The following is a 24,208-nucleotide window of genomic DNA, read 5'->3' on the forward strand; positions in this document are numbered from 1 at the left end:
CATGAGGTGAGATTGTAGCAATCGGGGCTGATATACGCGCTGCGGATTCACATACCAAGGATCTCTAAATAGGCAAGTAATGGGGATAGGACTTTACGCGGCAAGACCAATCAGGGGCCATGATCGGGTACGGACTATTGGGAGACCTATATTACTTATATTACTGGCGCAGCCGAGGCCTGATAAGGACAGATAGGAGCTCCGCATACAGCTAATGCAGCATACACCCTACTTACAGAATAAGGCGAACCCCCCTCTCTTGCTGCCTAGGTAAAATCCCCTCTGCCCAGCTGACCTGAAAGCCTGCCGTGATCGCTTTCATATTCACACAGTTAAATGACTGGTCATCGTACTTCACCTGCATCTAGCGGCTCACCATCAAGCAAACACCTAGACATTAATATATCTTTGTTATCCTTCCTCCACCAGCATGGCAAGCTCTTGCAGCTTAGCAGCTGATCGAACATTTGGGCCTCCAATCCATGGTTGCGACTACTTGGACTTTACGCTCCTCTTTGAGCAGGTGGTGTTTGGTATTATTCCCTCGGCATGTTTTCTTCCAGCTATGGTTTGGAGGTTGCTACAGCTCATCGGGCAGCCTGGAAAGATCAAATTAACAACAAACCAACAGGCCAAGGTCTCCATCTTGGCGAAAATAACTCTGAGCCTTGCCTTGATCTGCAGCCAACTCACTTTAGTGATCCTTTGGGGAATGGCCCCGCAATATCGCAACAAAGCCACCATTGCATCCGTTTGCCTGTCATTGACATGCTCCCTTAGTATTCCTGTTCTGTCCTGGAATGAGCATGTACGATCAGTCTCTCCCTCCATTCTCCTATGCTTCTATCTTCTGTCCAGCACGTTGGTTGATGGAGTACAAGCCCGGACATTATGGCTACGGGGTCCTTCTACTATCGCAGCAACCTATACTGCAGGGCTGAGCATCCGTTTCTTGATGCTTATAGCGGAGTTACAAGAGAAGCAGAAATATCTGAAACCTCCATTTGTTGCTTATCCTCCGGAGATGGTGGGGGGGATGGTGAATCGAGTTGTCTTCTGGTGGCTGAACCCCCTGTTAGCTCGCGGGGCACGCGGTTTGCTAAGTCCCAGCCATCTCTTTCCCATTGATTCCAACCTCTCGGCGGAGACTGTGCAGACTAAATTTCAAGCGAGGTGGTCCTCTAGTATGTTAAATTCCCTGAGAAGCTACCAGAAATCAATCCAACGTTTTTGAGCTGATCGTGATTCTATGTAGGAGTAAAGGACCACCCCAGAGGTCAACATAACCTAGTGCTGGCGATGTTATCTTGTGTCCAACAAACGCTGATATGGACAGCAATCCCCCGCATAGCTTTGATTGGCTTCAAAATTGCCCAGCCGTTACTGTTGAATTGTGTGATTCAATACCTCTCTGCCTCCTCCAAAGACAATGCTGTTGGAGGGGCGCTTGTTGGGGCCACAGTCCTTATCTATGCGGGAACGGCGGTATGCTCCAATACCCGATATTCATGGACCCGTCAATGGTATAAAGCGAGCTGATGAGAATTATGTTCAGGTTACGACATCGCTCTATATGCATGGAATAAACCGCGTCATTACGATGATACGAAGCATGCTGGTCACTGCCCTCTATGAAAAGATGCAGCGTCTAGATACAGCTACGGTGAAAGACTCAGCTGCACTAACTCTAATGAGCACCGACACAGAAAGTATTTGTAACAACTTGATGCGTCTGGACGCTCCATTTGCCTCACCAATTGAGGTCGGTCTTGCCATATTCTTCCTTGAGAGGCAGGTAAAATGGGCATGCTTGGCATCTGTTGGGTGTACCCTAGCAGCCGTCTCCCTGAGCTATATTGTGGCCGCCCAGTCACCCCCATACCAGAGGAAATGGAACCAGGCTGTCCAGGAGCGCATTGCTACTACTGCATCAGTCCTTGGCTCAATTAGAAGCATCAAGCTGCTTGGTATATCCTCTTTCGTTGAGCGACGTATATGTGACCTTCGCAACGCAGAACTTGAACGTGCTCGGGGGGCTCGGATGCTTCTTATGTGGAGAAACGTTGTTGGTATGTCTCCATATCCAGACCTCTTGTAATCCATTACTTATCTTGTGTCTGCAGCCAACATACCGCAAATTGCCGGACCAATCCTTACTTTCACCATTTTCACAATGGTCCTGGGAAGTGATGTGGTTACATCAACAAACTCCTTTACTATTCTTGCCCTAATTGCTTTGGTCACTCAGCCTATCCAGGTCTTTGTTCACGCAATTACTCAACTAGGGGCTGCTCTAGGCTGTTTCAAGCGAATCCAGGACTATCTTTTATTACCCGAGGTAGAGATCAATCAGATCTCTTACAACGCTGGAGAGCATCATACAATGGGAAAAGTTGTTTCTGGTAGTGTGTTCGAGCTTGAAGCCCTTCCCATGAAAGGCAGGTGTCTGTCAGTACACAATGCCAGCTTTAAATATACAGACGCTCCAGCACCAATTTTGACGAATGTAAGCATCAAGATACACCCTTCTACGTTGACAATCGTCACCGGGCCTACGGGATCCGGGAAATCTTCTCTATTGAAGGGACTCATAGGAGCAGTACCCTGCATTGCTGGTTCGTACTTAGAATCCATGGCGATGGCTTACTGTGCACAAGATCCCTGGTTACCAAACATCCCTATTCGGGAGCTTGTCATTGGTCCTTCTTTATATGATGAAGAGTGGTATATCACAGTCCTTCATGCATGTGCGCTAGATGAAGATATTTCTACCTTTTCTGAACGGGACAGGACCTGTGTTGGCTCTGGAGGGACTGCCCTAAGTGGTGGCCAGAAGCAACGACTAGCAATGGCGCGAGCCCTGTACTCGCGGAGAAACCTCCTCATTTTGGATGATGTCCTCAGTGCATTGGACATTGTCACTGCCAGAAAAGTCTTTGATCGCGCCTTGGGTCCGCGAGGTCTATGCAAATCCCACAACATCGCAGTTATTCTCGCATGCAGTGATCCTGACCGCATTCACTTACCTGATGCTGTTTTACACCTTGATGGCGGTACAGTAACATCTGGAAGCCCCCCTGGAATTTCCTCTGAGAAGATAGCCTCTATACTGAGTGAGACCGAAGCCAGCCCTATCGATGAACATCATGCCGAGACCACAAGAACGAAAAACAAACTGATAGAGTCACGTCAGGACCTGCCACGTCGACTTGGTGATTTCTCGGTCTATCAATACTACTTCAAATCTATGGGCTGGAAATCTTCGGCTGGGTTCTTGAGTCTTGTAATTGTGCAGATATTTGGGTCGAAATTCCCCACTCTGTGGCTCCAGTACTGGTCAGACCACGACTTTAACTATTCCCTAGGTGTTTATCTGGGTGTGTATGGAGCTTGTGCATCCATTCAGCTGGTTGGTACTATACTCAGTATCACATATCTCATCCTTTTCTTAGTTGCAAGGAGCTCCCGCCGTTTGCATGAGCAGTTATTGACCGCCACGATGAATGCGCCATATTCGTTTTTTACCACATCTGACAGTGGGACCATCCTGAACAGATTCAGTCAAGATCTCTCTCAAATTGATAACCAGTTGTCTGGAGCGCTTCTCATGACCATTTTTGGTGCTGGAACATTGATCGCCGAGGTCATGTTTATTGCTGGGGGAAACAAGTATATCGCCATTACCGTGCCGTTTGTGATCATAATATTCTACGCATTACAGAACTTCTATCTGCGAACTTCCCGACAGCTGCGCCTCTTGGAATTAGAAGCGCAGAGTCCGCTCTATACACACTTTCTTGAAACCGCCTCGGGTGCGGACACGATCCGAACATTTGGCTGGCAAGCCACATGGGCGACCCAGTGTTGTGTTTTGGTGGACAAGGCAGTCCGGCCATATTATACACTCTTCTGCATACAACGTTGGTTGAATCTTGTACTAGACCTTGTGGCAGCCGCATTGGCTATTCTTGTGGTTACCGTGGCGGTTATGCTAGGCTCATCAGTCGATACTGGTGCCATTGCCGTTTCTCTGCTAAACATTCTGGGATTCAGCAGCAGTCTATCATATCTCATTAGCTCATGGACACAGCTGGAAACTTCTCTTGGTGCAATCGCTCGTGTTAAAAGCTATGAAGATACTCTTCCCAGAGAGGACGCCCTGAATCTGGCGAATCCTCGGCCGCCTGCCAAGGACTGGCCCTCTTGTGGCTCTATCCGGCTCGAACACGTCTATGCAAGTTACCTGGACAGACCCAGTCCCCAGCAATGCATACTTCGTGATCTTACTTTGACCGTCCGCCCGGGAGAGAAAGTGGCAGTTTGCGGCAGGAGCGGAAGTGGCAAAAGCTCCCTCATACTCCTTCTTTTCCGGCTTCTTGATGCCACTTCTGGCTCCGTCCTTATTGACGAGACAAATCTGCGCGACATCCCCTGCAGCATTCTACGAGCCCGTCTTATTGTGATATCCCAAGACCCTCTCATACTGCCAGAAACGCTACGGTTTAATCTTGATCCCAGCGGAGAGTTCTCAGACGACGCGATGCTTTCCGCCCTGGATACGGTAGGCCTAGGGAGGGATCCTAGTACACGCCAATCCTATTCTCTCGACCTACAAGTGAGTGATGCAACGTTTTCACGTGGGCAACGTCAACTTTTAAGCTTAGCAAGAGCTCTTCTCCGCCAGAGTAAAGCAAATATTCTTGTTCTCGACGAAATCAGCGGCAATGTTGATATTGCCACGGAGCAGTTGATGTTCCAAATCATCCGGGACCATTTTAAGCATGCCACCGTCATCGCCGTGACCCACCGATTGAGATGTATTCGGGAGTTTGACAAGATCCTGATCATGCAGGACGGCTGCATCGTGGAAACTGGGGGGCCATCAGATCTGCTCGGCAAGACTAGTCTGTTCAAGCAGCTATGGGACGAGCAGTAAACAGATCGCATATCGGCATACTCCTGCTCTTGCAGAGTGAGAAAAAGGGAGACCCTGCAGCCACACCATCCCATGCCTTGTCAATTTAATTCGGAATTTTGGTGTGCGATTTCAATTTCTATCTATTGATGTCCTCGAGAGAAGCATTCTAAGAGGACCATGATTGAGGACTACTATATATAAAGTGTACTACCGCGAGATTTTCTCGCAGTCTCCTCCATTAATATAAGACTCTATGCATATAACCAAGATTGCAGGCGTAGACAAAAGAACCCCGGCCTCGTTAATAATGCCAGTAATAGATTCCATACCTTCTCCCCAGTGTGACAAAGTACTGATGAGCGCCACTGCGGCAAAAGGAGTACTCCCCGCGCATGACGCTCCTCAAGAGGGACACCTGCGGTCCTGACAAGTACAGCACTCCCCGTCCCCCAAAAAGGGTGCGGGGAAAAAAAGAAGACAATATCGCCTTGCCCATTCTCTCAATTCACTACACACGCGTCGCCTGCGGTGCCTTGGTCGACCGGCACCCGCAACCAACCGCAGGCGACGAGTAGCACATGATCATCTACTCGCTGCTTCTCTTTTACATTGCAAATGTACTGGATGCGGGTCATACTACGTCAGCCAGTCTTATAATATATTAGTGAGCCGATCAAAGCTACAACTTACTACTTTCTTTCTAGACATTCAAAACATACACTTTCGTGGCTCCAAAGAAAGATAAACGGAGGCAGCATATTACAATCTCTATTACTTACACATATTGTCTGACTATCTACTTCGGTCCGTGGGGGTCTGGCTGAAGCCATATCCTTTTGGCCAGGTGGCTTGTTATCTCTTATCACAGCACCCTGACATATCATACTGACAGCCCCAACATGCGTGGCTGCATGCATGTGAGACTACTAGTTAGTACTAGTACTCAAATACTTAGTAGAAACCAATAGCTTCACACCGTAAGCAAGGGATGGAGAGATAAGCGGGCGCATAATCCCATTGGATGGACAAGCTATTGCCCGGCGGAGTCCGTACTATCCCTGCAATGCTTGTTGCCTTCCGTCTCTGGATGTGAACTCAGTATGTTCAATCGGCCTATCCTTAGCTTTAATGGCCCCCCCCCCTTTGCTGCCGTATATTGTCTTTCCTCGCTCATTTCACTATGCAATATGTTGAGAGTCGAAGCAACACCGCGTAACGGAGAGCCTTCTCCGGCTCCTCCAGTACTCGTGAACTCCATTTTAATTGAGAGGCGATACAGCCACACCCGCCATGCTTCAGCCTTGCAAGCAATGAGACTAATGCAAATATCATCGTCAAAATCACAGGGGATCCTCCTCCGATAAACGGAATGCCACCGAAAACGGTGATAGCCCAACCAGAGAACTGTTGACAACAGTGGCCTATGTCGTCAGAAACATAATGATCGCAACAGCTAGTCAGGTTGCAAATCTCACAAGCAAACCAAAGCTAGATAGCTGTTAGAATCTCATCACTGAGCCTCACCCTTGCCACAAGTCTTCGCCTATATAGTTGGGCTAGAATCTTGTAGGTTATGGCGAGCAGTAACCCTGATACTAGTCACCTGCCTATATTTTTGAGCTTCTTGAACAGAAAGAAGGGAAGAAAATGCAGTTTCCGCGTTTGGCATACCCGGAAGTGCCTGTGCGAGCCCTAAATAATCTGTCAGAACAGTAACTTCTCTTTGAATCTCATGTATCTTGCAGGTCCTTTCCAAGACACTACCACTAGGGGCTATGCGTGAAGGGTCAACAAACTGATGAAAAGACCGACACACAGACTGTCCAAGTACATGATTGGTGGGCATAATTCGGAAATAAGAAGCAAATTCGACGATGATAATAAATACTGCAGAAATAACAAGAGCACGCGCATTAGAACTGCCCCTGTTTTGATGCCCAGGGTCAATTAAAGGAAAGGCGATACACCCACTGTCCGTTGAGAAGATTGTTTTAAAAAAACAAACTGAACACTAGATTTGTGTGTGTTACACAACAGCAAACGTCTGTCAAACTGTTATTTATTCTAAGTGTGCATAAGGGTCGGTGTCTTGAAAGTAGGCCATAATCAAAAGCCTAATTCAACTTTGCTGGCCCCTTCATTTATTTACCAGGTACAGCCGCAATATTCTTCTGCAAAACAATGTGGTGGAACGCTTGGTAAGAGAAAATGCAATACACAGTGCCATGTCATCTATATAGCGAGATCTCTGCCCGTCATACAAACAAAACTGAAGAGATCAAGTGAACAGAGGCACTTGCTCCACCACATAAAAGGGCTATGTGGCAGACATGCTGATGATTTCTGCCCCAAGCTCTCACTGATACCGAGTTTAGGCATCCGTGGACTTGCCTCCCCAGCAGACCCCATGCCGCACCTGGACGCCATTGTCATCCGATCTCGACTCTCGCTTCTCCACAAATGACCATATGGTTTGAAAGACGGGACCGGGAAGCTCGCTTGTTGGAATGGTGGGAACCATGATCGAATTTCGGCCATGGGTGATTTCCATTAGCTGAACATCACTTTCGCTTGCGTCTCTCCCATGATCAATGTGGGTTATGCCAATGACATTTTCGAGACCATTTTTTTTCACGTATTGGTGAAAGTCCTTGAAGAAAGCCAGCGAGAATTGAACTTTCTGGGCATCTTGGAGTTCATTCTCAAATACGCGCCAGGTGTGCGGGAGGATATGTCCGCCCACTACAGAATCCTCGTGGGCAGCGATTGGCCATGGTGAAGACACAGGTCCGAGTTCCACGAGTTTCTCGTTCGCGGCCATCTCGAAGTGCCGATGGAGCAGCGCGACCGCGAGCTCGTCATTCACACCATGGCGCATGAAGATATCTCTGCTTTTAGGTTACTATTGCCGGGTCCATGTAACATTCATACACAGGGGCATATACCTGAGCCCGGAGCGCAAATGCTCATAGCCGGTAAGCGACTCAAAATATTGAGCGGATTCGTCAACGTCCATTAAGGCGTCAAACGCGCGATGATCATACTGCATCGCATGGTGAGGTTGCAATACAGCGGAGGCAGCCATTATTGATGGTGGATAGAATAGAGTTCCCTGATCAAATTGCTCGGATAGAGAGATGAGTATGAATGTGATTATAGTCACTGTGGGTGGCTGTCCGTAAGATCGCTATAGGGAGGCTTGACTGAGCTTTATATGTCTTTATCATAGAGTGAAGGCGGACCCGAAAGCGCTGTATGTAGCCCTGTGGACGCCCTATTCTTCCACGACGTGCATATGGCTGAAGCCATGATATCAAATGCCCGAAAGAGTAACGCTCTCTGGTACCCAGCTATCGGCAACCGTGAGATATCCCCAGCTTCAGTGGAGTCGCTACCCCCGGTGTTGTCCATGTATTGCTTATAGTGCTTATAGTGCTGCCAGTGCTGCCAGTGTCTATCATTATTATACTCCCTAGTACTCCGTGTTTATAGAGAAGACAGGGATGGTCGCGTTGTTAGTGGAAAGTGTTTTCAAAGCTGGTGATAGCTCTTGAATATAGCAAGATAAGCGCTTGGGATACATACCATACACGGAGCCCCGACGGCAAGTGGTCTGATAAGCCCCCGTGGTTGTGGCAAGCACTTCCCCCCCCCCCCTTCATTATAGGGCAGAAATGCCGAGCAACTGGTCGATACCCCCGTATGCCTAACAACGCTTCCTCGATATGCCAAGTCTTCACTTCTATCAATATTATCAAAAGGCAATATTCGAGCATCATGCAGCCATGAAGGTGACTTTGACACTAAAGCAAGCCCCTTCCGCCGACGATATCTGCTATCTTCACACCCCTGCCAGTCTGTCTTTTAAGGATGTGATATTTCTCGAGTGAAATAATAGTCTGTTGGTTTCTGTACTAGACGTCTAGCTTTGGCAACATGCACACTCAGTCCACCATTCCGCCTTCCCATGTAGGATTATGATTCTACCCTGGTTATTATACGGGGGCCCCGACAGCCACACCGGCCAGGCTCCTGTCACACTGATCGTATTCGCCCACCGCCTTTTGGAAAGGATAATCAGACACCTGAGAATTATGGCTACTAAGTCATACATTATGTTATTAATTTATTCTAGCTCCCTGCCTGCCTGTAAGGGATGATATCCGCGGGATATTCATACTTACAAGGGTGAAGCCCACCTCCTCCCGGGTGTACTTGAGTATATCATGATATATAGGATTCTAGGGGTCCGCAGGTATAGTAACTGCGGGTAATGTTGGCCTTTTGGCTCAGTGGCAACAACTCCCCTAGGTTGGGGTCTTACACTGCCTGCGCGTGGCTAACCAACCTCCTCCGCATATGTAATTTAAACTCTCTGCTTATACGAAGTGATCGTATATCCGTAGTAGTTGACTCAAAATGTCTCCCTGTCCTATATATCACGTGGTGTGTGTGCAGTGGGGGTGTTGGGGAGTCTAGGGCTACGTTGACGGTCACATGCCTTCTGCCCCCGCCCCTCTTAACTTGGTTTCCATCATTCATCTTCCGTCGCCCCTCGAGGGCCTCTGGTTTCCCTCCGGTCCTCTTCGACTCTTTCTTCTCTTCCCTCCGCTGCCACCGTATTCGGATCCGATTCGCTGCACCGTGATAACATCATGGAACGGGGGTCTCTGAGGGCTTAATTTACTTTCTCTCGGGGCCTTCAGGCAAGCAACAAAGGCCAATTTGACTTTCCCCAGTCGCGGTCAACATACAGGGAACCATTGCCTAGCCTGAGACACTCGCCAGTCTGGCCAACGACAGCCTCTCTTTTGTTTCAACGCTTCTGAACTTGGCCTGCTCACCCAAACCCGCTATTCGGCGACTCGGTCCAGCTACCAATGACGCAGTACTTCCCCGCGGACAGTCGTTTCCCTGTCTCTCTGCATCCGACAGGCTGTGCCATACTGGAATCCCTTGTTGAGTGCCTTAGTCTACACCCATCTCAGGTAGCATCATGCTACAGAGGTGTAGCATGCGGTGCCAGGTTCAATCCCTCTCTCCCGGAATTGACGTACGCTATGGAAACTATGTATGCCTACAGTAAGAAACATAGCCTACAGCAATACCGGGTCAGGAGCAACATTCGCTGCCCGCTAATAGCCACGGCAGTTCACGAATCATTGATCACCCAGAAACCACAAAAGGCTTCTCTGTTGCGGCATTTTCACCACCTGAACAGGACCTGATAATGCCCAACACACTGACCCAAAACACGAGCTCTTCCAACACACGTCGACGTTGACCATTCCTGTGATGGTGAATTTCTCTCTCGTAATGGCTCAAACTTTCCCTAATCTGTCCTCGGGAAAAAACCGTCGAAGGCCTTGAGAAAAATAATGAGATGCCCCGTGACTGGCACCCATAGGATTCTGTAGCCCAATCCCTCGCGACTGGATGGACTAGAAATTCAACCGAAGGATGGTGCAGAGTAAAATGATCACGAGAAGCAACTCGCAACAGCGGTTGACTGGACAACGGTCAAGAGAAAACGTCTTAGGATATTTGAAAACAGGCTACTGGTAAGATGCACTACGTGCTTATTCCCAGGGAGAGCACTTACACTTCAAGCAGTGCAAATTCCCGCCAGATCGAGCGCTAATGCAAACTTTAAATCTCCCAGCATTGAATCCGTGACGAAATTTGGATTGCAGACTGCCCGGCGCCATGGGTTAGGCATCCCTGTGAGAAGGTTTCTCGCTATCACCAGGACCAAACCTCGTATAGCACGGATCTTACTCCCGTTTTTGTGGGCTTATGCGCTCCTGCGCCAAACCCCCAACACTGGTTATCATGGGTCGAACGTCTAGCATGGCTGCAACCTCCCGAACGAATGTGCATGCTAGCGACTTAAGACACAGCTTGTAGCCGATAGCTCTCGAACCACTTTCCCCTTGTGTAGCCCACAATGCCATGCGCCCAAGGCTCTCGTGTAGCACCCCCCCCTCGTTCCCTGTTGTGTAACCTGCGAGCACTTAGTCTTCTACGTTATCCGGGACTTCGGTATGAGGCACTGAACCTAAGTGGTCACCTTAGGCATCCAAGGCGAGCCAATGTCTTTCCTGACGGTCACGTTTCGGTGGGTGTTGACTCAGAGCTCGAGGGTCTCGGATTCCGGGCCTGCCATGGCGTAGGGTAAGGCAGAGCCTCTTGACCTTCGTATTGCGTGGCTGTCTTGGCGCCACATGCCGTCTCTCTTCATGAAAAGGGCATGGTGATAGGACCTCGCGGCAATCATCGCTGAGGAACAGTCAAGGCCTCCGTTCTGGCTATCCGAGACATCATGGTGGGAGATAAATATAAATAAGAGCATCTCTTTCAGCAGATCATCTCCCTCCTCTTCGATATATTTTCCATTCATAACGCTCACCCAGTCCAGTCATTCAAATTCGTTGTTCTTCCCATCCCATCCAAGATGAAAACCACCATCCCCGCTGCATTCGCTGCTCTGGCATCGCTGGTCGTGGCCACCCCCACTCCAGCAGCCCCCCTGGTTGCGCGGGCCTGCACCACCATTGCGCCCACCATCATCGATGTCCTGGATAGCTCGACCCCAAACACAGCAAGGCCTGGAGAGGACTTGTCCCTGGCTCGCAGCGCGAGCGCCAACACTCGAGTATCTGCATTCACCTTCAACAACATCCCCGCGGGTGCCACGGGCTGCATGCTCGAGATCGACATCCCAGTCCTGACGGAGAATAACGAGATTGCCGAGGGAAGCTCCCAGGCCGACATCTGGACCACCAGTCCCTGGGACTCCAGCTCCCTTCCCACCTGGAACAACCAGCCGACTCTCCAGGCCATGGTCAGCACCTTTATCTTCCCCACAGGCCAAACCTCGAGCCCCTTCCATACGGTCTTAGCGTCTAACTCTTGCTCGTCCACGATGAGCTTCCTGGCACGGCTGTCAACATGGCAGACCACTGAGGGACACGTCGACTTCCAGAATTCCATCGGGGGGAGCCAGCCTATTGGTTGGAGTTTGGTCTTCAACTGCTGATGTAGCCACTGATCGGGGACAAGTATTTTGGGTGGATGTTGGAAGTTTCGTTGGGGATAATGGGCTGCTTGTTGTTGGATCGGCAGCTTTCGGGACTAGATAGGAAACACGATCTTTTGTTGTGGGGGTTGGATGGAATGTCTCCTTGAGCTGGCTTGATTCAACATGAAGCCGGCTGTTCATCTAGATTGATATACTTAACAGATCGCTCCGAGAATGTGACATTGTCAGTTTTGAACATTAATTTAATTTATCCGTCCTGGCAAAACGGTATCTCCAATGAATCGACTCGTGTCCATGGTGGGAGGAAGCATTCTACTCCCGAAATGGAATACACGATTTTCCTCCGCCTCGGGGTTTGGTCATTCCAGTTCTGCAATGTTATCATGCCCTCCCAGGCCCCCCCCCCGATCGAGTATCTATCCGATGTGACTTGATCTGATTCCTCAAGACTGACACGTCGACGACAGTTGCCCATTTCTTGGCGAGGTATTCCTGCTCCCCGTCAGCGGGACATACCTACCCCCCCCCCCCCCCCCCCCCGCGCAACTCGAAGGATTCGCCAAAAATGGTGTATGCCAGGGCCGTAGTCGCAGTGAGATTTTCCTCGGGTCTGAATTCCTTCAACGTAGATGGCAACGGAGCTTTAACGGAATGATAATACCCCCAGAAAATGAGAGTACTTGACTGCAAAAAGCACTGGACTCTTCAGTCCCGACACAGTCCACAATGTACCTGATAGAGGTTCTTGTTACCTACTTAACTTGTCAGTCAGATGCATTGTAGTCAAGCCAGTGGTCCGGGCCTCGGGATTGGACGAGGGCAAAGTTGTTCGAGGAGCAGGCTGTGAACACTCGGCAGCAGGACCTTGAGCGGGCTTCGTCAGCGTCATAACCCATTCGTAATCGGATGCAACCCTACAATTTTGCAGCCTGGATAGCAGTAGCCCCTGTGACCGAGCTTCCCCCGTAGTTGAACATATCAGGTCCCGAGTCTACCACCCCATCCAACGAAGGCAGTGCCAGGTTCAGAACTGAATATAGCACTTGACCCAGGACGATGATACCCTCGATGTCTGTGTCCGCCACCTGCGTAATTCCGCCCGCAAGCACGAAGAGCGACGCAATCCAGAGAACGGTCTTGCGACCGAAGCGATCGTTGAGGGGACCAGAGATCAACGCTCCAACCATATCCCCGATGTAGATGTTGGATGTAGTTAAGGAGGTGAAACTGGTGGCCAATGCTTTCTCCCCATCGCTGTAGTGGTCGTTGAAGTCATTCTTGAACTACTGCATACCCAAGATGCCGCTGTAGTAGGTGTTGTCATAGGCGAATACAAGGGCTCCGATGGCAGAGATGGAGCAATACATGAGGGCCCATCGGTGACGGCCGAATTCCAGGTCGAATCCAAGCATTTTGGCCAGGGGTGTGCAGAAAGGGCATTACCTGCCTGGTGAGAAGAGCATAACGAACTCGACGCAAGTGCAAGGGGGGTCAACAAAGGCATTTAAACGAATTCCTGCCGTGGTCGAGGATGTAGTGATGATGGGCATGTCCCCAGGTCTCAGGATAGCATCAAGACCGCCCCCACGTCCTCATGCACGCCGGTCGCGATGATCCGAGTGTCATTGGCTCGCTTCATACCGTGGCACCCTCCCCCAGACATGTGCCCCCGATAGACATGCGGAAGAGCGCGGGGGAATGCCGGGGCTAGCCGGTGATCATGCCATGGCCAGGCTTGTCCGTGCATCGTCGGTGGCAGGGAGAGGTCGAGTTTAGCAAGAGGGCGATTTCTGGGGTCGGTGATGATGTCACTCCATTCTCCGATGGCTGGAAAGTCCGAGGGTGAGTCCTGCAATTGGAGCAAACATTGGCCAGTTTTCGCTCCATCTATTGTACCCGGGGCAGCCAGCTATCGGACGCAGTAACTAGTAGCCAATCGTACCATGTCGCACTCATGCCTCAGGCCTGGAAAGGCATGAGCGATCTTGAAAGTGTTGTACACTTCATTGGTTGGCAAGGCGATCAAAACGGCGACGTGATCTTGCAGTCATTGGTTGCCCTGCACAGAAAGTCCGTACTTCTTGCTTTAAACACAGATCAAGTACCAGTAGGAAGTGTCAAGGTATGTGGTGATAACCATAAATTACTCTCTTTTCTTGTCTTCTCTTCTGTCATACATGCGGAATGAAATTGGTCCACTCGACTGTCACGTACGAGCTGGCTGGGAGTCGTCGTAGACTAATAAAGGCTTCAATGATAATGTACAACCGGGCAGGTACCAGGCAAGCACTGATGAACGACATGATCACGTCCAACACCCACTCACGCCACCCTCGTTCCTCCTTGGATCCCGGCTGGACCCAGATCCAGGTGAGGGACTGGTGACCGTGGAAGCCGCAGGCCGTGAGGAGAATCCGGAGGCCGCTCGACAGGGGCAGACCCGAAGCCAGAAACACACTCATCACTCGCCACAGTGTCTGTTCAGTCTTGGTCGGGAACACGTGGTTCCAGCACAGGAGATGAAGCGCAGGATGCACCATGGCTTGGAAGCAAACCAGGGCCCAGGCACTCTGGCAGAGCCCGTTGAACACGATCTTGTCGTCCGGCATGCGCCGCAGAGGCTGGTCCTGGGGACGGAACTGCTCGAGTGTGGGCCGACGTTGCCACCGTTGCATCGGCTTCTCCACGAAATCTAGCGGGGTTTCCCGGAAGGGCTCTAGGTTGAAGTGGCCGGCACTGTTGACTAAGTTGTTGACGGACCCGGTCTTGAGGTCGATGAAGGTGGGCACGCCAACGTTCTGCGGCTTGTTCATCCAGAAGTAGTAGGTTGTGATGGTGGAGAGAACGAATGCAATGGTGAACAGCTCCAGGGGACTGACGGCGAGGCCCTCCACCGCCCTGGCGATGGACTGAACCACCAGCCAGACGCCCTGCACCAAGGCCACGCACTTGGCAAAGGTATCAGCCTTGCTCTTATCCCAGATCTCATCGGCAGTTATGGTGGGGCAGTCGATATGCTCGGTTTCGAGCAGATAATGGATGGAGGTGGCGGTGACAGGAAAGGGGGGGTAGTCGGTCGAGCGCAGGAGGAAACCCCCGCTGTTAGCATAGAAGGCGTGCTTCAGGGTCCACTCCTTGTAGCCAAGACTATGCATCTGGGTGACAGACTCCTGGGCCGACTGCCACTGCATGGCCGAGAACCCGACGAGCATGTCGGGGGCCAGAATGGCAAAGGTGCCCCAGCGGATCTTGCGCCAAAGGACAGTCATCGTGGTATCGTCCGACCCGGGAATGTTCAGATGTAGCACCGTCCATAGAGCGGTGGAAAGAACCAAACAGCAGCCCCAGATGATATCGATCGTGCCGCGGTCGTTGGGGCCGTCCACCCAGCCAGTCACTTCTGTATCGGGAATCGGCGCCATGATAAAGACGTATGACGCTCTGAAGGTAGGTGGTCTGTCTTGCCACTACGGCAAGTGTAGCAGATGAACAGAAGATATCTGGAGGGGTCAGATCACAACCATCCCCCCTTGCGCGGGATTCGGGGGGCGGGGGTTGTGGTTAATGAACCCCTGCCGGGAGAGGATTCTGATGGCTTGCCTGTCAGTCATTGGTGCAGATGTAGGGGATGAGGTATGTGGATTCGGCGGTCCAGATGGGGTGCTAGAGGGGTGGTGGTCAGCCGAGCTGCATACAGCCGGAGTATTTCCCTGCCCAGAATAGTCCAAGTATGGGCTTATCATTATGAGGATTGGCATGCTGCAGCAGATGGTAGGGACCTTAATCCAGAGGAACTGTGGAGTAGACCCGCGAGGTAAAAAAAAGGCTGAAACACAAGACAATGTTAACGACAACCAGCAACACACTGTCGCCAACGGGGCACAAAAGCAAACGACCATCTCAACCGTTTTCGCGCAGCGCTGGACAGGATAGGTAGTACTGTAATGATCCCGCAGGAAGGGTCCCTGAGCAAGGGGTTGCAACGGAGGCAGTGCGCACGCCCCGACAGGGATGCGCTGCACGACGACGCGTGGGAGGGAGAGAGGCATAAGCGAATATGGACGACCCTGATGGACTATGGAGGAGCGATAGGCTCCTCGGGGCCCTGGATCAATTAACTTGGGCTTTAGCGGCAGGATATGGCGCTGCGATAGGCTCAGCGGAACCGCCGTGGGGCGCGCCGGTGCTGACGCCTGACAGGGCTAGGATGGAATCAGCATAGGCTGGAAAGATGGGATATCTACACTGTAGTCAGGAGTGGGGGGGAATGTGGCCAAGACCGCGTGGGTGGAGAAGACTAGTTAAACAGTCTCGCGGAGTCGATTCTCTTCAGGGCAACGATTCTCCCTCGCAGCCCTCGACTCCACCAATCAGTCCCCCCACCTTATATATGAGCCTTGGGGGCCAAAAGTCGATGCAACGCTACTGCGTCGGACAACGTGCAGAGCCTTCATCATCTTCACCAGCTTCATAGATAGTTCGTCATCATAATTCCCTCGTGATGAGATCCCACGTGAACCCCTGGCCGAGAATCCCCGCCAGTGCACCGTCACCTCTGGCGTCCCCCCCTTGCGGGTGGAGCGACCCGGCTATCTCTTCAGCTTTCAGCTGGCCTTTTCGGGGGTATTTTTATCCCCTCAACGCACCAAGGACAAGGGATCGGCCTGGTTCTGGCCACTCGGAGAGACCTGCCAAGAGACTTTTGTCACACCGGGATTCAGCCATCGTTTCCTGACTCAAATGCCAGCCTGTCAAGGCCATGGATGGCGCCGCTAGTGTATCCCCCGATCAGGAATTCCCGGTCGCTTAGGAATATCATGTCCCACGACGGGCCATCAAACATGTTCCTGGCATCTATCGCCCCCAGCAAGATCCCCTCCGGAGTTGATAGGCTCCGAACACGTTCATCCCGGCGATCAAGGGGTTTGAAACACGAGCCCGCCTGAGTTGCTCCGAGTCGGTGGCCACCTCCAGGCTCTCCATCTACCATCACGGGGGGGGTCTGGTCGCTCATAGGTCGGATCACCATGTTTCTTTGACGGAGTTTAGGTGAGCCACACCACTCTTACCGCATCCAGATGATTGATTAAATCCCGCGGTTGAAGGACAGGTGTGTTGCCTAGGACGGTTAGATAGACCGAGCGTCCAGCGCCTTCTCCAGCTCTCATATCCGAGTCCCACTCGTACTGGGTCACTGGACCCCTAACCAGACCGAGATTGGCCTGCCGTGTCCGCCAGAGGCAGGGCTGGGAATTGTGAAACCCATCCCTTCGATCGGACTCGATAAGCCATTGACTGTATACTCCGTACCATGCCACCACGACACATAAATGATGGCACTTAAGTCTGACATGAAGAAACGGTGACACCATTTCCGCTGACCGGCCCGTTTTCGACGGGTAAACACACGATATGACAACGACGAGCGACATAATTGGGGGGCGTGCTTCAACGCAAGCCACCCGGATGCGGAACCCAGAGTGGAGATACCACCGGTGGAGACCAGGCTGGCCGCGGCGTGGGCCTCGGTAGCTGGGAATACGTACCAGTCTGGCCCGTGCGGAAGACTCTTCAGGCTGCGATGGATAATTGCATTTTGCAACGGGTCTTTCTGGGGCCTCATATTCTGCAGGTTTTCCACGTGCATTGCTGTCATGTCAGGCATGCTACACCAAACAGTGGGCCACTACATATCCTACTTTAGCCTGAGCATGTTTTCCTAGCCCAATTACCAGGCGCCTTCGCCGCTCGAATGCTGGAAATCAGGGGGGGTTCCGGGGATATTGCCTGGTGATCAGAATATCCACTGGTCAAAGACAACTCCCATGTCGTCCGAAATCCCAAAGCCATCGATGGAAATTTCCGGCAGATCATCGATTCCAGGAGGGAGGGGAGCGATCGCAGCCCGGGGGTCTATCACCTCGTCAATGATCCTCAAGAAGACCTTACTCGCGCGGGTGAGCAGTTCCGCATGGACGTAGTCAGACTCGGCGATGGTGTCCAGGTGCGCAGTGAAGACGGTTAAGTCACGGATGATCGCTGCCCGCGACCCCGTGAAGGGAAGTGGCTGGCCGTTCCGGGTGTGTTCCTGGAGGGCTTTGACAAGAACACTAGCGCTGGGAAACCAGTATAAGAGGATCTGCGATACCATTAGCTGTAAGTCGGTTTAGAATGGCTTCAAGGGCAGTCGCACCGAGAACAGGAAGTCCTGTCGAATATCGACCGTAGGCTCCCGGTGTCTTCCCATGATCAGCACGGTCGACAGGATTGTCGCGCTGGCATTAAACAGTGATCCTTCCGCGCTTGGGTCCTGCTTGAGAAGCAGCCTCTGGATCAGGAAGTCGTTGTAGAGGTATGCCAGGTAGGACACGGTCAGCATCAGAGACACGCTTACGGGTAAATCTTTTGTCCAGCAGCTTGGGCGGAAGTGCAAATGCGTGGGCAGTGATTCCCATACCCGGCGACATCTAATGGCGATATCCCTGATTCAGTCGTGTTAGTGCATCTGGATTTAGGATGACAGGATTAGGCCCTCCGACCCTACCTCAAGTGACGAGCTGTCTCAGGGCTTGGATCTTTGAGCGCCCACTCCAGAATCTCCTCGCGAAATTGGCTGATCATGAACCGGAGTCGGATCCACGACGATCACTGATAAGTCCCATGCAGATGGGGGTTCCATCCATCCTCGTCGAGGGCGTTCACGGCGAGCTGCAGGTGGGCGCTGTCCGCCGCCAGACAGTCCTCACCAAGGTCAAGGGGTGGCTTGCAGTCCGAATGACGCTGGCAGATCCGTGGCGGCCGTCCCAGAAATGTGGCAAGGCCCTTGTCCAGTTGATAAACCGACGCAAACGACCTCCGTCGGCTTTCCCGTAGGAAGGGGGGAAGATTGCCCGAGTCGCGGTGGATCCCGAGCTCAAAGATACTCGTGGATAGCTCCCCCAGACAGTGCCATGCCTCGGAGCCTGCATATGCGTCAGCAGACCTATGCCTCGCCCGAGCCCTTTTGAAAGGGTTCCGATACTCGCACTGAGGGGGGGATCTACTACATACTGGAATCGCCGTACACCATGGTCGAAAGAAGCAGGTTCTGATGCAACGCCCAGACCGTTAGATCGTTGGTCGGGGTCAGTAGGTTGCAGATCTGCAGCACCGATTCACTGATCATCATCATCCGCTTCGGAAACGGCACGCGACGGACGGCCTCGGTGTCCCTGGGGAACTGGTCCTGCGCCAGCGCAAAGCAACTGGCCTTTCCCGCAAGCGCGCAGAGGATGCCGATGATCTCCAGACGCAGGTGAGGTCCGGTATATAGCTCGTGAAAAGTCTTCCCCTCCCAGTCCGGGGCGACTTTCAGCGGACGGGATGTGTTCTGCAGCACGGACATGACCGAGATCTCGCGCAGCTGGGGCCCGTTGGCCGGCATCTGGTCCAGGGCCTGGAGGATGAACGGAGCGGGAATCGCGACGGCCTGGCTAAGGTTGTAGTATTCCCGAACCAATTTCCAGATAATAAGAAGATCGCGAAGCGCGCCCAGCACTTCGACTGCTTTGCCGACCCAGTAGGATGGGAGAGACTCGTCGATTCCTTTGATTCCTTGGATCCCCTTGGAGTGAACGGATGTGCCGTGGGGCGAGAGTTCGCGAGTGGCACTGCGACTTCAAGATATTAATAAGACGGCGCTGCCGGACGGTTCGATTCGGGATGGCCTATCCAGACAGGAGGTGAGCAGTGCCCGGGGGTTTCATGCGCAGGGGGGAAGATTGTGGAGATGCCGACCGATCGCTCGTTCTGGTCAAGGGGGCGGGGTGGTAGAAGCAGCGCGCGGGGATGCTGCGGCGCTGGCAGCGGGTGCACACGGGCAGGCGATGGTCGCAGCGCACTTTGTCCTTGCGGCAGGGCTCGCAGGAGGCCGGCTTGCCATTCCGACGCCGGGTATTCATGTGGATGTCGACAGCCCGCAGGCTGAGGTGGCTGGGAGAGAGAGGAAGGAGAAGAGAGGAAGCAGGCAGAAGACTTTCTTTCTTTCTTCAAGACTTCGGCGTTCGGGATCGCGGAACTCCGAACACACCATATATCCCAGAGGGAGGGAGCAATGGCCCTATGCGTTGGACATGGATCAATCGTTCGTATACATATGGTTCAGTCATCATCACGTGGAATTTTGGTCATCCCCCGTCAGCATCGGCTATCGTAGTTCTAATCTCTAGTATACAGGTAGGTAGGTAGCTACATGGTCACATCTTTCATCTTTCTTACGGGAACTGATCATACTTCCCAATCCCCCAACAGGGCCCATCGATCTCCATGCGATCCACCTGCTGAACCGCCTTGCCATCCGCCCCAAACCGGACCACCTGCCCCCCCGACCCGGTCGACCCGTTGACGGGCTCCCAGCCCAGCGACTGCGGTCCGGTCCAGGGGTCCTGCAGGAAGGCCAGGATGTGGTCCTGCATGGCCAGGCTCACGTGCGCCTCCAGCGCGGTGCTGTTGCCCAGGTACTCCTGGATCGGGTACGTGCCAAAGTTCATCGGCAGGTCGCTGGCGTGGTAGGCCCCGAGCCACCGGAAGGGGTTCAGGTTCGGGTACTGCCCGCCATTCTGGTAGCGGTACACCGGGATGTTCTGGTGGAGGCGCAGCATCGTGGTGTTGGCCGTGGGACACATCCAGTCGGTCATGTCGCCCTCCAGCACCGCAGCCGGGTCCGGCCCGGCTGTCAGGTTGTTGACCGGGTACGTGATCAGGGCCGCGTACTCATTGGCGCAGTTGGAGATGATGACCGGTCGGTGGGCGATCTGGCCCGCCGCCGCGCGCGTGGGATAGTCGCTGAAGATCAGCCGCTCGTCGGGCACGACGCTGAAGCTCAGCGCGGGCTCGGTGCCGTTGTCGGCGTACTGGCCGACGAAGTTGGAGATCTCCGCGAACGGCACCTGGCGCATGCACTCCAGCTCCGCCTGGGCGTCACACGGGAAGTCGCAGCCGAACTGCTGCGCCACGAAGGTGAAGTTGGTCTGGTCGTAGTCGGAGAAGCCCAGCGACTTGAGGGCCGTGCCGGACTGCATGAAGTATCCGCTCACCAGCGGCTTGTCGTGGTAGGCGTACGAGTGGAAGTCGGCGCTCTGGGAGCCGGCCGACTGGCCCCATTGCACGATCCGCGCGGGATCCCCACCGAACTGGCCGATGTTCTCGGACACCCATTCCAGGGCGGCGCGCTGGTCCATGATGCCCAGGTTCTGGTCCTGGAGCCCCCGCGCGTTGGGCCACCCGAAGATGTTCACGCGGTAGTTGATGGTCACCACGATGTGCTCCTGGGTCCGCTCCACCCAGCTGGTGGGCTTCTGCCAGTTGATATCGATGCCGCCGGTGGTGAAGGCCCCGCCCGTCATGAAGAACAGGACGGGGAGCTTGGACGCCGCCGTCGCATTGGCAGGCGTCCAGACGGCCAGGTACAGGCAGTCTTCGGACGTGGCCTCGCCCACGAGACCGGAACTGTAGCCCTGGTTTCCGTTGTAGATCATGTCACCCTCTCCCAGGTACTGGTTCCACAGGGAGGTCGCCGAGGACACATACTGCGGGCAGGAGGGGGGGTAGTGGTAGGTCGTGTGATGGGTGGTGGAGTTGGCCAGCTTAGCAGGGGGCAGCCATCTCCGGGAGGCCACGGGGGGTTGGGCGAAGGCGATGGACTTGAAGATGCGTGTGTTCGGATTCTCCTCCTCGATCACACCCGTGTAGACTCCGGTGCGAGTCTGGACAGTCAGACCGTCCGCGAGAGATGAATTCGAGCATTGTGCGGCGAGGAGGCCCGGCACGAGAAGAGCGAGGGCAAGTGCCCTGGATGTGAATCCCATGGTGTCTGTGTCTGATTGTCCTGCAAAGCACCTTGATCCCGCGGGTGCCAATGGCCCTTTTATAGATCCTCCGGCGTGGCTCGTCTCCGATCAAGCTCTCGAGTTTTCATCTCCAGCTTTTCTCTTTTTCCCGGTCCCGACACCGCCAGTGCGGCTTGACGTAGCCATTGCCTGAGGGAGTCGTGCAGGATCTGGAGCTAGCCCACTCGACCGGACGAGGGTGTCGTCATCCGATGGGGTCTCCTCGCGCAGGGCTTATACGCGTTGGGGATAGTAACCAGCAGCGGGGCCCCATAGTCCAGTCCATGCGGGGAATAGACTCGACCGGTGCACCGGTTCAGAGCCAATCGACTGCGATGGGACACGGGACCGATGGAGGATTGGGCACACACGCTCGGGACGTGTCACCTGATGGAGAGGTTCCAGCAGGCGCCGCCGTCCGAGGCCCATGAATGGGGAGGGTCTTGGGTGGTTGTGTGCCCTGTCAGAGAGGGCATCCCCGGGATCGCTCAGTCGGCCCCAAGCCGGTGATATTGGCCACGGAATATACCTTACGCGCCGGTAAGGTTTGTGGGGAGTGAGGGCTGCAAGTCGAGCGAAATTTCTCCGTCATCGGGATAGCCGGCTTCGTGCCAATCCCGTAAGCCCGTCAGGAGTGTCCACATGCTGACTGGGTGTCGGGGATGCAGGAGATGGGTGTCAAACAAACCGCGGGGGGGGAGATCTTTTCAGCCGAGCAGAACAGACGGAGATGGATGAAGATCAACAGAGCCTCCCGTCCATCAGATAAAAAGTCTGTGGTGGGCTGGTGGGCTGGTGTGTAGGTATTGTGCGCCACTGGGTTTGTGGGGTCGAAACTGCAAAGATGCGTTTTGATGCAGAAAACAAACAACCGAACGGAACGTGGGGGAAACGAAATTCGGGGGAAGAAGAATGGGGCCTGGCCCGCGCCCGCCATTGGCCCGGCTGGCCCTGTTCGGGGCTGCCCGGCATCCGGGGGGCTGATTCATCATCCGCACCAATCGCGTCCCGTGGCAGCCTCCCGCTAGTCCCGTTCGGGACCCTTCCCTCGCGCTAGGCCCAACCGAGCAAACCCCGCGGGTAACTTTCCCGGTCAGGCAGGGGAACCCTTGATGCCGTCATGGCCTGCAGGATTATTGCGTATTCAAGGCTGGCTGACCAGCTGGCTGACCGGTACAAGATGGTATGGTGATGAGATGACCAAGGGACAAACACACACAGAATACTGGTCCTACGGTTACAGGAAGCACGATCGCAGGCGTATCTGGGCCCAGTTCACCACGCACCTGCAATATATATATAGCCTGTGGTAGACCGGGTGTTCAAACCAGGTTGAGATAGCCAGGAAGAAGAGAATCCCATCATTCACCATGCTCGGTAGGGTGCGATATGGATAATTCAATTTACTGTGTACGTGGCCATGGACGGCATCTGATCCAGGATAGCCCATCCCTCATAGATCGTAGGTGTGGGACTCGATCTTGATGGTCGACACCTCCCAGGTCGTACCATCATCCGTGGTCTTCAGGCCGGACGAGGTGGCCTCGTTGATGGACAGCGTGTCGCCGAACGAGGTGTCCGCCGCGTTGAGGATGATGGTGGTGTCCAGGTACTCTGTGCAACCCCGTTATTCCTGTCATCTCTCGGACAATGAGGGTTGGAAACTTACCGTGAGCGGCAGTGGTGCTCTGGCATGCATCGTCCTGGCATTCGACCGCCGTACCCCAGCCCTGGGCCTGGCCGGAGCCTTGCTGGTGTTAGTCTATAGACACAAGGGGAAGGCATCGCCTCATGGACTTACTGGTCGACAGAGTGGACACCACCTCGCCGTTGATCGAGACCGTCTGGTCGTACTTGCTGGTGCTGTCGTTGTACTTGTCTGGGATGGGTGAGCAGGCTGTAACAGCAAAGGCTCTTTGAAGAGGTAAAATCCTTACAGTGCATGGTGATCCTGTCGCCCGCCGAGGCCGGGACTTCCTTGCCGCCCAACTGGGTGCCCTCGAGCGTGCTGGCCCAGGTACACCATTGCCCGGCACTCGCGCCGCAGTTGCTGCAAACATTATTCAGCAACAGTTTCCAGTGCATCCATCATGTCTGTTGAGAACTTACGCATTGGGGTCGGAGAAGGAGACGGCCAGAGCCTGGATCAGGTCACCGCCACTGGTGCCCATGCCGGGCCAGAGGGCCAGACGGTCCTTCTGGGGGCTGGGAGCTTCCGGCAGCACCAGCGTCGTGTTGGCCTCGCGGATCCACGACTGGGTCGGGCCCAGGGAGAAGTAGGGGCCGAATCCGACCGTGCTCTGGCCGTAGGCAGCGCCGACAGTGGCGAGGAACGCAAGGGCTTCGACTCCGCGCATGGTGATGGTAGTTCGGATAGGGCCG

The 24,208-nt window shown here is 53.6% G+C and overlaps 9 protein-coding genes across 9 annotated transcripts; 2 read left to right on the plus strand and 7 right to left on the minus strand.

Moving 5' to 3' along the window:
* Positions 1 to 430: 430 nt before the first annotated feature.
* BO70DRAFT_416840 (P-loop containing nucleoside triphosphate hydrolase protein) lies at positions 431 to 4,936 on the plus strand (the record flags this gene model as incomplete). Its single annotated transcript, XM_025547400.1, has 6 exons — positions 431 to 1,184; positions 1,256 to 1,485; positions 1,556 to 2,069; positions 2,124 to 2,402; positions 2,454 to 3,058; positions 3,155 to 4,936. 6 exons carry the CDS (start codon positions 431 to 433, stop codon positions 4,934 to 4,936), a joined length of 4,164 nt encoding a protein of 1,387 aa, XP_025395408.1.
* Positions 4,937 to 7,289: 2,353 nt separating this feature from the next.
* Positions 7,290 to 8,003, minus strand: BO70DRAFT_400113 (uncharacterized protein; the record flags this gene model as incomplete). The annotated part of the gene is made up of 2 exons (XM_025546897.1): positions 7,290 to 7,806; positions 7,864 to 8,003. 2 exons carry the CDS (start codon positions 8,001 to 8,003, stop codon positions 7,290 to 7,292), a joined length of 657 nt encoding a protein of 218 aa, XP_025395409.1.
* A 3,369-nt stretch (positions 8,004 to 11,372) lies between these two features.
* BO70DRAFT_382601 (uncharacterized protein) lies at positions 11,373 to 12,048 on the plus strand (the record flags this gene model as incomplete). Its single annotated transcript, XM_025545542.1, has 1 exon — positions 11,373 to 12,048. One exon carries the CDS (start codon positions 11,373 to 11,375, stop codon positions 11,955 to 11,957), a length of 585 nt encoding a protein of 194 aa, XP_025395410.1. The 3' UTR covers positions 11,958 to 12,048.
* An 805-nt stretch (positions 12,049 to 12,853) lies between these two features.
* Positions 12,854 to 13,430, minus strand: BO70DRAFT_382602 (uncharacterized protein). Its single transcript, XM_025545543.1, has 2 exons — positions 13,255 to 13,430; positions 12,854 to 13,200 (listed from the first exon to the last, which is right to left on the minus strand). Exons 1-2 carry the CDS (start codon positions 13,370 to 13,372, stop codon positions 12,875 to 12,877), a joined length of 444 nt encoding a protein of 147 aa, XP_025395411.1. The 5' UTR covers positions 13,373 to 13,430; the 3' UTR covers positions 12,854 to 12,874.
* Positions 13,431 to 14,110: 680 nt separating this feature from the next.
* On the minus strand, positions 14,111 to 15,552 carry BO70DRAFT_365878 (uncharacterized protein). Its single transcript, XM_025544187.1, has one exon. The coding sequence runs from the start codon at positions 15,380 to 15,382 to the stop codon at positions 14,132 to 14,134; it is 1,251 nt and encodes a 416-aa protein (XP_025395412.1). The 5' UTR covers positions 15,383 to 15,552; the 3' UTR covers positions 14,111 to 14,131.
* Positions 15,553 to 16,070: 518 nt separating this feature from the next.
* BO70DRAFT_432552 (uncharacterized protein) lies at positions 16,071 to 17,607 on the minus strand (the record flags this gene model as incomplete). Its single annotated transcript, XM_025548329.1, has 2 exons — positions 16,071 to 16,162; positions 17,271 to 17,607. 2 exons carry the CDS (start codon positions 17,605 to 17,607, stop codon positions 16,071 to 16,073), a joined length of 429 nt encoding a protein of 142 aa, XP_025395413.1.
* On the minus strand, positions 17,566 to 19,900 carry BO70DRAFT_390167 (uncharacterized protein; the record flags this gene model as incomplete). Its single annotated transcript, XM_025546130.1, has 6 exons — positions 17,566 to 18,099; positions 18,154 to 18,442; positions 18,505 to 18,573; positions 18,610 to 18,922; positions 19,011 to 19,615; positions 19,677 to 19,900. The coding sequence occupies 6 exons, from the start codon at positions 19,898 to 19,900 to the stop codon at positions 17,755 to 17,757; spliced, it is 1,845 nt and encodes a 614-aa protein (XP_025395414.1). The 3' UTR covers positions 17,566 to 17,754.
* Positions 19,901 to 20,102: 202 nt separating this feature from the next.
* Positions 20,103 to 22,041, minus strand: BO70DRAFT_322797 (alpha/beta-hydrolase). The gene has a single exon (XM_025540563.1). It carries the CDS (start codon positions 21,803 to 21,805, stop codon positions 20,213 to 20,215), a length of 1,593 nt encoding a protein of 530 aa, XP_025395415.1. The 5' UTR covers positions 21,806 to 22,041; the 3' UTR covers positions 20,103 to 20,212.
* Positions 22,042 to 23,279: 1,238 nt separating this feature from the next.
* Positions 23,280 to 24,183, minus strand: BO70DRAFT_400120 (uncharacterized protein; the record flags this gene model as incomplete). Its single annotated transcript, XM_025546898.1, has 5 exons — positions 23,280 to 23,440; positions 23,496 to 23,573; positions 23,628 to 23,705; positions 23,764 to 23,876; positions 23,936 to 24,183. The coding sequence occupies 5 exons, from the start codon at positions 24,181 to 24,183 to the stop codon at positions 23,280 to 23,282; spliced, it is 678 nt and encodes a 225-aa protein (XP_025395416.1).
* Between the last annotated feature and the right edge of the window lie 25 nt (positions 24,184 to 24,208).

This window comes from Aspergillus heteromorphus (assembly GCF_003184545.1).
Source record: "Aspergillus heteromorphus CBS 117.55 chromosome Unknown BO70scaffold_34, whole genome shotgun sequence".
In the NCBI taxonomy this organism is placed as follows: Eukaryota; Fungi; Ascomycota; class Eurotiomycetes; order Eurotiales; family Aspergillaceae; genus Aspergillus; species Aspergillus heteromorphus.